The sequence below is a fragment of the Ammodytes marinus genome, assembly GCF_949987685.1.
Source record: "Ammodytes marinus genome assembly, chromosome: 20".
Lineage (NCBI taxonomy): Eukaryota > Metazoa > Chordata > Actinopteri > Uranoscopiformes > Ammodytidae > Ammodytes > Ammodytes marinus.
Genome location: NC_137224.1, coordinates 19,225,348 through 19,240,157, shown reverse-complemented (window position 1 = coordinate 19,240,157; position 14,810 = coordinate 19,225,348). Strand labels below are relative to the sequence as shown.

Sequence of the window (14,810 nt, the reverse complement as noted above, 5' to 3'; positions counted from 1 at the left end):
CCAGGGAATGATGGATGCACAGGAAACAGACTGGATTATTGCAGAGAAAGTCAAGTTATTTGTATGTAGCCCAATAACATAAATACAAATTAGCCTCAAGGGAGTTTAACAATCTGTACAGCATTTGACATCCTCTGTTCTTATAGACCCGGCAAATTAATAATAAATAGCCTGCCAAAAATATACTGTATATATTTAATCATACAAACGTATACAGAACATTATAATAAGCAATTATTACATAATTTCGATCACTGTGCAAACAACAATAGAGAAGAAAATTGCTAATTAAAACAGTAGAATTATATGGCAGAACTAGATGATCAATCAATATTGTAAGAATCTTATGGAAAACATGCAAAGTATTACCACCTACAACCTTTACTAGCCTGCTAACGTCTACTTCAATTTATAGTAAATGAACAATTTTATCCTGTACATTAGTCTACTCTACTTGATGTGAGATTAGGAGAATAATTGACTGGAGTTCCCTAACAGATCTCCTCAAACATCAACTCCCACAATGCCTTGTTCATACGTGTTAGAAGTGCGTCGAATGTAGGAGCCCACCATACAGTGCCAGGGGGGGAACGAAGATACAGTGAGAAAACTAATTTCCTAATAGTTTTGAAGTAGTATAACGTTTAAACGAGTAGCTGATTGTCATTATCATCTGTAAGTAGCAATGTAAAGCGATAACAACGTGAACTGCTGCTTTATAGCTGGACAAACGTGCTGTTAGCACCCTTAGCAATTAGCTTGCAGTAGCATGTGAAATAGTCACACTTTTGTTTATGTTTTGACATACTTGCTTATTTACCTGTAAGATTTTATCAAACTGCTCCTAACAGTGAGTTTAACAGCACAATTGATTAGAAAGGGTTCGTTTTTGCACATGCTAGGCATGGTAATGGCACATACATTGTATTCTCTCATTTAACGAATGTTTCTAAAGTTTTAGTTTTTCCTGTCCTTGTCTGTTGTAGATGGGCTCTGTGTTTAGTGCTTGATGTTATTGACAAAATCGACTCACCAATTAATGGCAACAACAACAATCAAACAATATTTTCAAATTGTTTATTTCAGACGATGCAGAGAAACTATTGTGAATATAATACTCAGACACCTAGCGTTATTCATCAGCCAGGAATGACTATCTCTTAAAATGTATTGCAGCATAGACTTAGACATATTTGACCAAGAGACAGCATAGATATTCTATAAACTATCATTTAGCTCTGTCTAGTGTGCACTGCTTACCCCTGATGACCAACTGTTTTCTGACCCCTAGTGTCTAGAAAATGGTGTTACCTAATACAAATTTTAACAGAATGTATTTCCTTCTGTAACATTTGAAAATCGTCTCCTTGTTGTAACATTGCCTTATGTTCTTCTGCAGAGTTCATCAAAGGGCACCCTGCATCACAATAAGAAGGGATGCACTAGCTGTAGATGCTGCTCTGTACTCCCGAGGCATTGGTCTTCCTCTCGTGAGCAGAACACAGGATGCCTTATCACTGCGTAGCCTACGGATGCGGCAAAACTTCCGAAGATAATGTGACGCTGTTCAAGTTCCCCAGGGATGCTGAGGAGTTTCGCATATGGGAGAAGCAGGTCAAGCGCACCCGGCCCAAGTGGGCCGCTACACCGAAAGCTTACCTCTGCAGCGATCATTTTGGCTGGGAGTACTTTGAGCCCAGACCACCCTCTGGGCCTATGAAGCTGAGGCCCGGAGCTGCTCCTACAGTGTTCGTCCGCCCGCACTGCTCCACCTGCAGTGGAGTGGGTTGTAGCAAGTGCCTGCCTGCTATCCAACAGCGGGGCATTGCAGCTGAGCCAAGAGACACCGTAAGCGTGAGTAGTTATTATTGTGGAAAATGGGACAGTTGCATTGCATAGAAGGCAAGACTTTCTGCCACTTGGGTTTTTCAAAATTGCATTCATGCCTTATCTTTACCTTCAGTTTTTTGTTTTTTTTTGCAGGCAGAACACAATGAAAGTGAACTCCTTGAGTTTACTGATACTGACGGAGGAGGTAACGAAGTACAAAATCCAAGAAAAAGGAGGAAGCATATGGAAATTATACCAGACGACCAACCAAGTGAGTAAATGAGAAGAAGGAGGGTTGGGAAAATTTAACTTTTCTGGCTTCATGTAAATCCAAGTTTAAATTGTTATGAGTGTCGAAAGGAATGATGGAACTTCTCCACAAAACATTTGAAACCAATAAAAATCAAACCTGTGTAAGCTCTAGCCAGGTACTGTTAATAGAATCAGATAATGTTTTATAGGCCTACTAAATGTATGTGTCAATCAATCTTCCCAGTGGTGTGTGAGATGTGCGGCACTACAGGCATGATAGGCAACTTCTTCTCCAAGACCAAGCGTTTCTGCACTATATCCTGCTCCCGATCCTATTCGTCCAACTCCAAGAGGTCCTCCATACTGGCTCGCCTGCAGGTGAGAAAAAGATTTGATGTAGCTCACCTCACATAGAAGATGTCATATTTTGGAGTGGAGCTCTTTATACATAGCCCCTGGTGTTTGATTGTACAACTTTGCAATGTTTCAGTTAACTTCTTTTCAAGAGATTCATTTTTCAACCCAAATTTTATCTTAAGCTAAATGTTGTTGCTGATACAATCTTAGTCTTGTACTTTTGACCAACAGGCAGCATCAACTGGGCAGTTTTTCTCTTTGGTGAGGCTAACTTTTTAGGGGTTAGGCACTTTGGTTACCTTACGCATATCCAGTTTCCCTGTTGTTTCCCTCTAAGTAGACTCATGGTGGGAAGAATCATATTATTCCATGCTTTTTTTTTTTATTGTTGACGTGACAATTTTGAAATCACAATTTCCTTAAAGCCACAGGTGATGCCTACAATTGCTTGTTTTGTTTGAGGAGTCAGCTAACACCCGGAGAGATTTGGTAAAGATTATGTTAATAAGATTTAAATGGAATTTAGGATAAATTATAAAAATAAATAAAGTATGTTCCCAAACAGCTGTAACACACTAGATGTTTCAGATGTAGTATTGCCAAGGCTATATTTATAATATACATAGGGGGGTAGTTACCCCCAAATTATTAAAATTTGCTCAAAATATATTGATATGAAAATAAATATCAAGAAAAAAAGAAAAGAAAGGAAAAAAATGTGCTATGCTACGACAGGCGTGCATAGAACTAAATAATTATCAAATGTGATCATAAATATAAGTAAATTTAAATTACCATTATTATAACTGGCTCTAGTTTTACTGTTTGTGCATGCGTGTGGTTTGAATAAGCAGGAGTTAATGTTGCTATCAGGACACTTATTATTGTAACACCATACCAATAATAACATCACTACAGCCAAAATACTAGAGGCATGATGAAAGAGTGAAAAAGAAGGGGAAAATAGCACAAATGGAAAATATTGTAAACTATTGGGGGAAAACATGTATTCCACTTGTTGATTTAAAAACAGGAAATATGTCCCCCCCACATGTCAATGGCTAGGCCTCGGTTGGCGCTAAATGATGTAGGCCTATTCACTCAGTGAAATATTATTGCTGTAGTAGGCTGGCTAGTTATAGTTAGCCTATAGATACTCTGCACCACGACACTGAACGTTTTTGTTGGTGTAGGCTGGCTAGTTTAATTTCCATAATTTCTAATTGCGGTCAAATGGTGGCAGTATTTCGAAAAGCCGTGTCAACTCGTCGCCATTGCTGAAAAAGGGGAGAAAAGAAGAATTGAGCGCTGGACTTAAAAACAACTGAGAGGCTGTGTGCGGGCTCGTGTAGCTCTTCACTTCACCGGACACGTCTTTACCATGGACCTATTATAATAAGAGGTCTGTAGGCAACATTGAACGAAACGACACCAATGGTCATCAAGTGCTGCGTAGATGGGTGCGGGAACGTCAAACGGCCGAACCTCGTCTTTCATCGTTTTCCACTCGGGGACGCAGACAGATTGAGGCAATGGCTGTTTACGCTGAACATGGATGTCAACACCCCGCGGTACTTCCTCGGCAGGCTGTTCGTCTGTCAGAGTCACTTCCAGCCCGACGACTACAGCGACACCCAGGAGCAACCGCTTCGCCGGGGCCGCCTCCTCAAGCCCACCGCCGTCCCCACTCCCAGTCCCACCCTGCACAGACCCGTGACAGGTGACCCCACCGCCAGCCTCATTTATCCGAATCAACTGGTAGGTCGGCATGGTGAAGAGAAGACTCAGCTAGTAGCCTACAATCAGACAGTTAAATCAATCGGCCTAAGTGATTCATGTTAAAAACCTGTAGCAGCTAGCTGAAAATTAATTCACAGCAGCATCAGATGATGTGGGTTGTTTTTGTTTTATTTAAAAAAAAACTGGAGCTTATAATTTTTTCACTGAATGTAGGCCTAATATTTTTCATCTAGGCAGGGCTGCCTTTACCTGCCACTAGGCCCCGGGCTGAGAGGTTTCGTAGGCCCCCCCGGGCGGCGGTCTTACAATACAGATGCGTTAAAGCCATGTTTGTCTACACCACAATATCTCTATTGATGAAATACAAAATCACTTAAGGTAACATGTACTTAAACCCCCTCCTGGTCTAATGACTTTTAATAACCAGACACACATGGTTGGTTACAGTGTTTTTCCAAGTTATTGAGGAGACAGCGGTGGGGACCCAGGACCTTCTAGGGGAGTCCGGGGGCATGCCCCCCCGGAAGAAAAATGTGAACCTTTTAAAGTAAAATGCATCGATCTGGTGCACTTTGAGAAGAAAACTAAGGCTAAATCAACTGTGTCCTATGTGAGCTATTTTCTGGAATCATTTAGAGACACAGAAATACCAAAAAGCAGAAACAAAAATATACAGGTTTAAAAAAATCCAGTCAGTCAGCATTCCATTTTTTTTTTAAATAATCCCTTATCCTAAAGCTAGTTTTCTCTTTGAATTCTTTGTTTTGTTTTTAATGGCTCAACTCAATATAGGGTCTTGATCTGCGTTGCCCCGAACAATGTCAATTAAACAAAAATAACAAATGTACTGGTGAATGATAGGCCCCTTGATCTTCATAGGCCAAAAATAATGTGATTTTTTTTTTTCCTTTTTCTTTACTGGTTCATGATGGGCCCCTGATCTCCGTTAGCCCCCCCTACGAAGATTAGGGGCCTATCATGAGCCAGTCAATAATTTATTGTTTTAAATGACAATGTTCAGGGCCTTCTTAGATCAGGGGCCTATATTAACACAGTAAATGTTTTTTTTTTTTTTTTGTTTTTGAGAGGCCCCTGATCTTCGTAGGCCCTGGGGCTTCAGCCCAGGTAAGCCCGTGCATAAAGGCGGCCCTGCATCTAGGGTGTGTTGAAGGGGGGAAAATTCTGGGGTAATTTGATGGCCATTTTGCTATTTGAAAACAGCAACCCTGATCTAAACCAGTTTGATGTTATTATACTTGACTTTAGTTGTATTTTATTTTTCTCTTGCACCTGAAATGTGATTTTATATATTTTTTCCTTTTCTTGGCAAAACTGCAATAAAGGGAGAAAAAACATTTGCCTGATCTGTTTGTGTGTAGTTTTTAAAGATGACTTTTTTTTGACAATCGTAAATTCAGTTGCCATTTTAATGCTGCTACAAGTTCAGTCTTGGTTTTGGCCTCTGACAGCAGTTATTGGATGTGAGTCGTTACGCTCTTCCTTCCAATTGGTCACAAAAATGACACAAACTTTCTTTGTTGTTCTCTCTCCAGGGAAAGCCCCCCTCCAAGAAAGCCATGGTGCTAAACAAGGTGAACAAAGGCCCTGCCTCGACAGGACCGGATGGTGAGGGCAACGAACACACATACAGACACACACACACACACACATAGATACTCGGGAGAATATTAGTATTTCATTGTAGAACCATATAAGATTGTTAGCAGTCACGTGAAGCATTTGAGACCCGTTCTGATATCAGGGTTGACTCCAATATATTAGTATATGATACTGTATATATGAACATGTTCTGAACAGAGCCATACATTTTAAGGGTAACTTTTTATTTATTTACTTTTGCCAAGACAAAGTTGACATAGTTTGTATTTGGTAAAGTTAAAATGCAATCCCAAACGTCAGCTCTATTCTCTCCATTCTGTAGCACCGCCTGCAGTTTTTGAGTGGGGCGCCTACTTGGAGAAGAACACATCCGTGGCGTCATCAGTGTCCTGCTTCGCACATGTGAGTCCTATCTGCCCAGTTTCATTCCACACTGTCTTTTCACCCACAGATTCTGAAATATATTCCGGTGTTTGTCTTTAATATAATTTTAGGGACAATTACGTGAGCTCAGGTAGAGGTTTATGCTTGTACACTTTTAATCAGAATTCTCACCAACATGACAAACTTTACGCCACCTCCGGAATGTGAGGTGTAGCTATGGCAACAGTGTGATAGATTTGCTATCTTAATTAGAAATGGTGGAACCAAAGAATGAGTTTGAAATACAGCTGTGCAGTAGAAGAATGCCCCTCCATTAAAAAACACATCGATACTTAGAAATGAAATAATCAGTTCAACACCAGAAGTAAACTCTGCTGAGAGAACCGTGGGAATTTCTGGGTAATATATGAATGCGGAGCAAGTAATACACACACTCATTGTGAAAGATGTGACCTCCCACCTGCAGGCTCCTCTGTATACCCAGTGGGATGACATCGCCAGAGGGATGAAGGTGGAGGTCCTCAACACTAACGCAGTCCTGCCCAGTAAAGTCTACTGGATCGCCACTGTCGTCCAGGTTGCAGGTGGGTGCGTCTGTTTCTTATTGGTGATTTGGACCATTACCCCTAATGAATTATTAGTTTATGATCATTAATTTGACCCCGCCACTGGTTTCACACTATATTGAGATCTCTGGTTGCTAAAGTAGGCTACCATGCATCACCAACGACAGCAAATGTGACTGGTACCAACACCAGTGCAAACAATGCTGGATTTAAAATACTTAAATTGTCTTTGCAAAAGTTACAAGATGAAAAAAATGTTTTACACACATTTGGTAGACCTCAAGGGTGAACATACTGTGTATATAATTTGTTTGTTTATAAGGAAACTCGTCAGGGGCCCTTTAACAATATATCCATACAAAACTAAAGGCTAGCACCCCCTACAGGCTATAATAATTAATACAAGATGCAAAAAGCGCCTCAACCAAACTGCACCTATGATTTTGTCATTGAGCCTTACCAGCAGTACGGCAAACATTTTAAAAATGTGTCCTGATTGTGGGCTTCCAAAAGGAATAGACCTCCCTAATCTCCAAACTGCATGTTGATTGCAAATCATAATTTTGTCTGTAAAATGTGAGAAAATTGCGAAATCTCAATTTCCCAGAGCCCAAGGCCACATTTTTAAATATCTTGTTTGGTCCGAAACCTAACAATAATATGTTTATGATCATATAAAACGGATAAAATGAATCTGATTTTATATGATCATTTTTATATTAAAAAAAGAATCCAAAGCACCTTAACATAGGCACTAGGCAGTTTCCTCGATGGTAACTGATCTCTTGCCTTCCTCCCTTCCACGCTCTCTAGGATACAAAGCCCTGTTGAGATATGAAGGCTATGAGTACGACAGCAGCCATGACTTCTGGTGCAGCCTGGTTTCGGGAGAGCTGAACCCGATTGGATGGTGCGCCATGACGAGCAAGCTGCTTGTGCCACCACAGGGTGAGTCTCCAAAGTGAATAAAAAGGTTGCTAGGTTCAGTATCATAATAACAGTAAACATGCATTCTGTCCTGGGTTGGCCAGCATCTAATATAATTTAAGATCGGTGGATTTAAAATGAAGCATTAGAATTTTATCAGGATTACTATAGCAGAAACTTGTGATTTTCAATATGTCGTGATTGGCCTTCCTCAGATATTGTAACAGAATGTGTTTTTAATTTGACAAATGTGTGTCTGTAGGTGTGAAGGGGTACATCCCAGATTGGAAAGAATATCTGATGGAAAAGCTGGTGGGGGCCAACACTCTACCTGTTGACTTCTACCTGAAGGTAACACTGGATGATGACACAGCGATTTAGCTTATATATGGTCACACGTCTGTCTTGTACTATACATGTGAAAAGTATTATTAATTAAAATTAGGGCTGTCAAACGATTAACATTTTTAATCAGATTAATCACAGGATTCTGTGGATTAATCACGATTAATTCTCCCATTCGAAATAGGCCCGAAAAATTCGAATTTTCTCTGTATATTGTTGTATGAACAGAAAAATAAATGACAGAAGGTGGATATGTAGATTTAGAATTAGTATTTTTATTAATTGAAAATCCAAATGATGGTTTTAATACTGAAAATAAATTTAAATCAAACTAAAATATATACCTACCTCACCATAATTCAATTGGTCTGTCTCTTTACTGTGTCTTTGGGCAAATATAGGCTATATAATGGCATTTATTTGGCGAATCTATAGGTTGTGCATTCTTGAATACAACTTGATTACAGTCCGCGGTGTGTGTGTGTGTGTGTGTGTGTGTGTGTGTGCGAGCGACCACGTCCTAGGGGACTGTTCATTTGTGCCAGGAAGCCGACGTTATGTTGATGTCTGATCACACACACCTCTGAAAACTGCAGACGTTTGTGTCCTCGCGGGCTCTGAACAGAGCGGACAATGTTTCTCCTCCTGTTGCTCCCGACATCAACCGTCACCCGCGACAGTTGACTTTATATACTATCTATGCCCGCGACAAAGACGTGGCCGTTAGCAGTTTAAACACGGCACGGGGTAACGTACTGCTATGTTTGGCCGTGCGCAGCTACTGATCCTGGGTCAGCCACAACGTTAGAGTGACTGTAGTACAGAGCCGGTGGGATGCACGGGGCGGATCATTCTGCACATGCGTTAATTGCGTTAAAAAAATGAACGCGTTAATTCCAGAAATTAATCACCCTGCGTTAACGCGTTAATTTTGACAGCCCTACTTAAAATTCAATTTTACTGACTCATTTAACCACATAATAAGCAACTCCGTCCCTTTTGCCATTTTCTTCTTCTCTCCACCTTCCCAGCTGGCAGAGAGCATGAAGACCCTGTTCAGACTGGGTATGCGTGTGGAGGTGGTGGACCCAAAGCACTTGAGTCGGACCCGCGTGGCCATCATAGACTCCATCGTCGGTGGCCGTCTGCGGCTGGTGTACGCGGACCAAAGCGACACCCCCGAAAACACCATCTCCGACTTCTGGTGCCACATGTCGAGTCCTCTGCTGCACCACATGCGCTGGTCCATCAGGGTGGGCCATGCCATTAAAGCCCCTGGTAGGTTTTAGGGATTTAGGTGAACTGACAGGAATAGCACAATGTTTCACGCTGTTCTGGGACTAAAGCTTTTAACAGTAACATTCTTCTCTTTGCATGGCAATTCAAATAAAGAATAAAGAAAAATTCTTCTTTTTTTAGTTGACGGTGTGGAAGCTGGTCCGAGGGGTAACTGTGACAGCACATTCCCTCTCTTTAAAAAGGTGAGGCAAATTCAGTTAGAAAGCAAAACAGCTGCTATGGATTGTCGTCCCTTTTTAATAATAAAGTGGAATCAATTTATTGTTAGCTCTTTTGACAGACCTGTAGTAAGATCTAGTTTTGAAGATAGATTTAGTCTTTTAACTTGTGAGACCTCAGCACCCAGTAACACTTTAGAACCTACTGCTGCTTAAATCTCTTGATAATGTAGTTTGTATCCACATTATGTTGGCATTTAACTCTTGTTGGAGCCATTTAGAGGTTTTTTGTGTTTAATATATTTAAGTAAATAAATGTTAAGTTTATGGCTAAAATTATGATTTATGAATTATGACGTGTATGAATTACTAATCATATTTACATTTGTATGTATATTTATGCATTTTGTGAGGATGTGGTGATTAGTCTTTGTGTCACCTGGGGAGATAGAGGTGTCACGCTCTACCTGGAGCCTATTGGAGGCCCACATATAGGGGAGGATAATTGCTTTTTTCAGGTTTGGAAGACAGAGAGCCAACAGTTTTTTGACCACATTACTTCACATTATTTCGCATTACTTCGCTTTATTTCACATTATTGGACATATTATTTTACACTGAAAAGACATTTTTGCACAATAGTAAGAACCCTGCTTTGGCCGCAAAAACAGTGACATTGTTTGGAGTTTTTATGTTTCGTCATTTCATGGAAAGTTAGAGTTTGCGCCTAGAACTGATGGAATATCTTGAAACTGGTTTGGTTTAAAACATTTTGATTCTCATCTCTGTATATTGGTCAATGGTCCTCATTAACTCAGTGTGTGACGGTAGCCTGCAGTAACTACCTATTGAAGGTCTCACTGCACTTAGCGCTGCTTTGGCACAACTCTTGATACCAGCTTTATGATTCTGCAGCCCAGGTTTGTCTTCATGGAAGGAGGTTTCTTTGAAGAAGGAATGAAGCTGGAGGCCATTGACCCTCTTAGCCTGGGAAGTATCTGTGTGGCCACTGTACACAAGGTAATGGTTATTTCTGGTCGGTTTGGTTTTTTGTATTATCTTGATTTAGAAAAAGTTATGGTAACACTTTATAATAACTATCCGTTGTAACTCGTTAATAGATCATTAGTAAACTCTTAATTAATGATTATTAATGATTTGTTAAGTGTTAGCAGTTTGTTAAGGATTTATAACAATGGTAGATAGTTAATAGCTTAATAATTGAATCAGTTCATCTGGGAGGTAATCCGAGATACCGACGAGGCTGAAATAGGCTATAGACTATACACAGTGCATGGGCAACTGAGGGCAGCCCCATTTTCAAATATTTTTAAATAAACTCAATACACACTGTGCATGCCATGGGCTTGAACGTGACGTGATCAGTTAATCTCGGATTACCTCCCAGATGAACTGATTCAATTATTAAGCTATTAACTATCTACCATTGTTATAAATCCTTAACAAACTGCTAACAAACACTTAACAAATCATTAATTAAGAGTTTACTAATGATCTATTAACAAGTTACAACGGATAGTTATTATAAAGTGTTACCAAAGTTATTTTTCTAATAGGACCTTGCCTTTTTCCTGTTTGTCTGACTCTACCAGGTGCTGCTAGACGGCTACATAATGGTGGCTATCGATGGCACCATATCAAGCAGCGGCTCTGACTCCTTTTGTTACCACGCCTCATCACATGCCATCCTGCCTGTAAACTTCTGTAAAAAGAACAACATCCCTCTCACGGTACCCCAGGGTAAATATAAAGACATCTGTTCATTTAGTCTCAGCTCCCTTTTTTTCTGTACGAAATGTGTTTATACATAAATAGTCGCTATACATGTCATCACAGGTCATATATTTGGGAGCTAGTTCTAGCATTAAAAAAAATGCTTTGTGAAATACTCTTATCCCAAAATGCCCCTTACTTTTAAGAGTTAGGAGTAGAGTAGGGAGCTACTCTTGATGTGTTGTGAATAGGGCCCTGTTCTCCAAAGGTGAAATGAATTATAATGAAAATACTTCCTGATTTCTTTTCTTTGCAGATTATGACTCCCAGACCTTCAACTGGGACAGCTACCTGAAGGAGACCGGAGCTAAAGCTGCACCGCCACAACTCTTCAACACTGTAAGACATGAAGTCCACAGTACAAACCTAGTGCAGAATTATAATGTTATGCCATCGCCTTAGAAACGTATTAATGGTTGTGATAATAACCAACCCAGTTATTTTAACTTGGTCACAAATCAAACATATCCACAGACAATGACAGACCCTTTCTTAACCTATTTATATAATAATATAATCCCCAAAGGCAGTCTTTCTATTATACTGTTTTTCTTTATGTACCAAGGACTACTCGGGCCACGGCTTCTCCCCCAACCAGAAGCTTGAGGCGGTGGACTTGATGGAGCCGCGCCTGGTGTGTGTTGCCACGGTGAAGCGCTGCGTGGGCCGCCTGCTGCTCATCCACTTTGACGGCTGGGACGACGAGTTTGACCAGTGGGTGGACCACCAGTCTCCAGACATCTACCCCGTGGGCTGGTGTGAGCTCGTAGGCTACCACCTGCAGCCGCCTCCCGGACTCGGTAAACACCTCACAAGAGCAGCAATCCCTTTGTTGTTTTGTATAGACGGCTGGGTTAATGTTAAGTCATCAACCGGGCATCCGAGCAAGTTTATTAAGATGGAGGTGTTTACACAAAGTATTTTTTTTTATTTGTATCGAACGGTAAATTTGACGAAATGAGGCTGAAAACTGTCCACCTTTTTAATCACAAGTTTGCCTCTCTTACCTCCACTTTGCCAATGTCACAGGAGAACTGGTGGTTGGTGGTATGTGAATGTTTTTGACAATGTATAAGGTGTGACATGGGTTTTCTTCTGTTTTCCTGTTGATTTTAGGCGAAAACCAGTCGCCGCAGAGCAAGAAAAAAGGGCCCTATATAAAAAAGAGTAAGTCTTGCCTCAGACATGTATATGCAGTCTTGTGTCAGTTTGCCACAAACATCTAGACTTGCCGTCACATTTCTTGTTTTACTTACATCTGATAGTGACAACAGTTTTTTTTTTTTTTTTTTTTTTTTTTTTTTTTTTCACCTTTATCTTTCTATAGAAAAGAGGGGTCGGAGGAAGAGGCTCTCTCTGGAGGGAGATAAAGATGCTGATCAGGAGCCTGAAGTCACGGACACCGAGGCTCCAGCGGGCCCCAGTCTTCCTCCAAACATGCCTCTCATCCAGCCCAAGACTGAGCCTGAGGAGCAGGAGAGTAAGTGGACAGACTCACACAACATGCCAGGGTTCCCACGGTCATGGAATTATTGGAAAAGTTTTCCAGGCCTAGAAATGGTTTTAAAAGAACTGAATGTGTAGGAAATGTTTTTAATTTTACATTAATATTCGCTAGTGTTTGAGACATATTCGTAAAATACCAAAACGTGTCAAGCGTTATGTGGGATCACTCCTTAAATTACTATTGTTAAAAATTACATGACACACGATTCTGCTATTTGGTAATTTTTCTTTGAGTGACTTAAGTTAGCAAACAAACAGTTAACAGAATGCTTATCCGCAAGAATGCCTGGGAAATGCATGTCTAATAAGTTCTGGCTTTTGAATGACAAATATAACCCATGGCAAATGAAACACAGAAAGGGCCTCATAATTGAGCCATATGATTGTGAAACAGACCTACCTACTTCAATACGTGTATGGAAATTGTTAAAATATTATTGAAAAGTTTTGAAAGTGTATGGGTATAAATAATTGTCGGAACAACATGCTGTTCACTCTTTTTGTCATTTTCCTGAGAAGATTGTGATCATTTACTGACTAAAATTCCGTCCCTGCAGTCGTTGCGGTGCAGGTGAAAGTGGAGGAGGTGGAGATGGAGACCCCGATCGATCCCCCAGGCCACCCTCAAGTCTCTCTGGGTAAAATCAAACAGGAGGGGGGCGGGGAGCAGAGCAAGTCAGGACTACAACAGGGCAGCTTGGAAAACGCAGCGCACCACGAAAAGAATGGGAATGGTGAAACCGCTGTAGGACTAAGCGCAGGGCGGGCGTCACTGGAAGAGAGCTTGACTGATGAAAGCAACATGGAGCAGAGTGAGAACAGACAGAGCAGCGATGAGGAGAGGAGAAACCTGGACCAAGAGGAGGGAAGCCAAGAAGACGATACCACCATGGACGAGAGTAATACAGAGCCGGACACATCCGGGGAGGCTGCAGGCATGGAGAAATGAGACATGTTTGACCACTGCTCATCCACATATTCTGCAGTTCTTCTCTTTATTGTTTAAGAGAAGATATTAACTGTGATGCTGTAAAATAACGCTATTGAGGTGATGAAAACGACTGAGAGAGAACCACCAAGCCAAACTACCTCAGTGTCTCCCATGTTTCGAAGTTCCACTACACACCCTGCGTTCCAAATCACATACTTTTTCTTTCTACTACACTACATACTAAAGTACAGAAGAGTTTTAGGGCCACTGGAGAGGAAAAAAAATCAGATAAGGAAGATTTTTTTCTCATTATGTCGAGAAATGTCAAGAGTAAAGACGAATACTCTAAAATGCTATTGGAGTTAGTGGGGCATTTATGTATTTTCAGCATACTACAATTGACATGCATGTATTGGGACATCCTAAATCTTTTTCTGGCGTACTAAATAGTAGGGAAGTATGGGGATTGGAACGCAGGGTCAGTGACGTCTGACTGTGCAGAATTGATTTGTTTGAGTTGAGTTTAACGTCACTTATTCTGCGTCTTACATGGAACCTGTACGACTGAAGTGTTTTGATCATTCTGCATTGACATGGACAAGTTTATTGTAATGTGTTTTTTATTTTTCCTGTATTATATCCACATGACTTTATTATTTTTTTTGCAAATATGAAATCATTAATAAAAAGTTACCATTCCTACACTTGGTGATATGACGATGTTCTTTACGCATGGGACTTGAAGTTCAGTGAGTTCAGTACATTCTTGCTTTTGTGGTTTAGTGGTTAAGGATAACTAGGATAAATCCAAAGATTGCATCAAAAACATCCAACAGAGTTGCTCGGGAGCTTGGCGAACCGTGAATGTGTATCTAATGCTGGGAATGTAAAGAAGGGCCGTGCTGACAAGGCGTGTGTGTGTGTGTGTGTGTGCGCAGTGTAGGGTCCCTGGATGATTAAAACATTTAGTTATGACCTTCTCACAACGGTATCGATTAAACAGCAAAGAGGAAATACTGCACGAAATGACTAGCCTGAGATGTGAAACCGCCTCAGCAGCTACAGCTTTTAAAGTCGGCAGAGGTTACTGTCTGAGTCCAC

General features: G+C 40.7%; 1 protein-coding gene across 2 annotated transcripts; it reads left to right on the top strand.

Moving 5' to 3' along the window:
* Positions 1–546: 546 nt before the first annotated feature.
* l3mbtl2 (L3MBTL histone methyl-lysine binding protein 2) lies at positions 547–14,403 on the top strand. Of its 2 annotated transcripts, none has more exons than XM_080048749.1 (18): positions 547–601; positions 1,400–1,848; positions 1,984–2,101; positions 2,327–2,460; positions 5,733–5,805; positions 6,122–6,201; positions 6,650–6,767; positions 7,563–7,697; positions 7,939–8,027; positions 9,053–9,299; positions 9,441–9,502; positions 10,394–10,498; positions 11,092–11,239; positions 11,529–11,611; positions 11,838–12,072; positions 12,389–12,439; positions 12,600–12,752; positions 13,336–14,403. In XM_080048749.1, exons 2-18 carry the CDS (start codon positions 1,507–1,509, stop codon positions 13,725–13,727), a joined length of 2,565 nt encoding a protein of 854 aa, XP_079904875.1. In that variant the 5' UTR covers positions 547–601; positions 1,400–1,506; the 3' UTR covers positions 13,728–14,403. The 2 variants fall into 2 exon arrangements, with proteins under 2 accessions (XP_079904875.1, XP_079904874.1); XM_080048748.1 differs by having other exon boundaries at positions 1,400–1,854.
* The last annotated feature ends 407 nt before the right edge of the window (positions 14,404–14,810 follow it).

What these genes read in the sequence shown, in the direction of transcription:
- l3mbtl2 (XM_080048748.1), top strand. Translation starts at nt 1,507, where the DNA reads ATGCCTTATCACTGCGTAGCCTACGGATGCGGCAAAACTTCCGAAGAT. An exon ending in TATACCAGACGACCAACCAA is followed by an intron (nt 2,102 to 2,326) that starts GTGAGTAAATGA and finishes CAATCTTCCCAG; the next exon opens with TGGTGTGTGAGATGTGCGGC. An exon ending in CAGTGTCCTGCTTCGCACAT is followed by an intron (nt 6,202 to 6,649) that starts GTGAGTCCTATC and finishes TCCCACCTGCAG; the next exon opens with GCTCCTCTGTATACCCAGTG.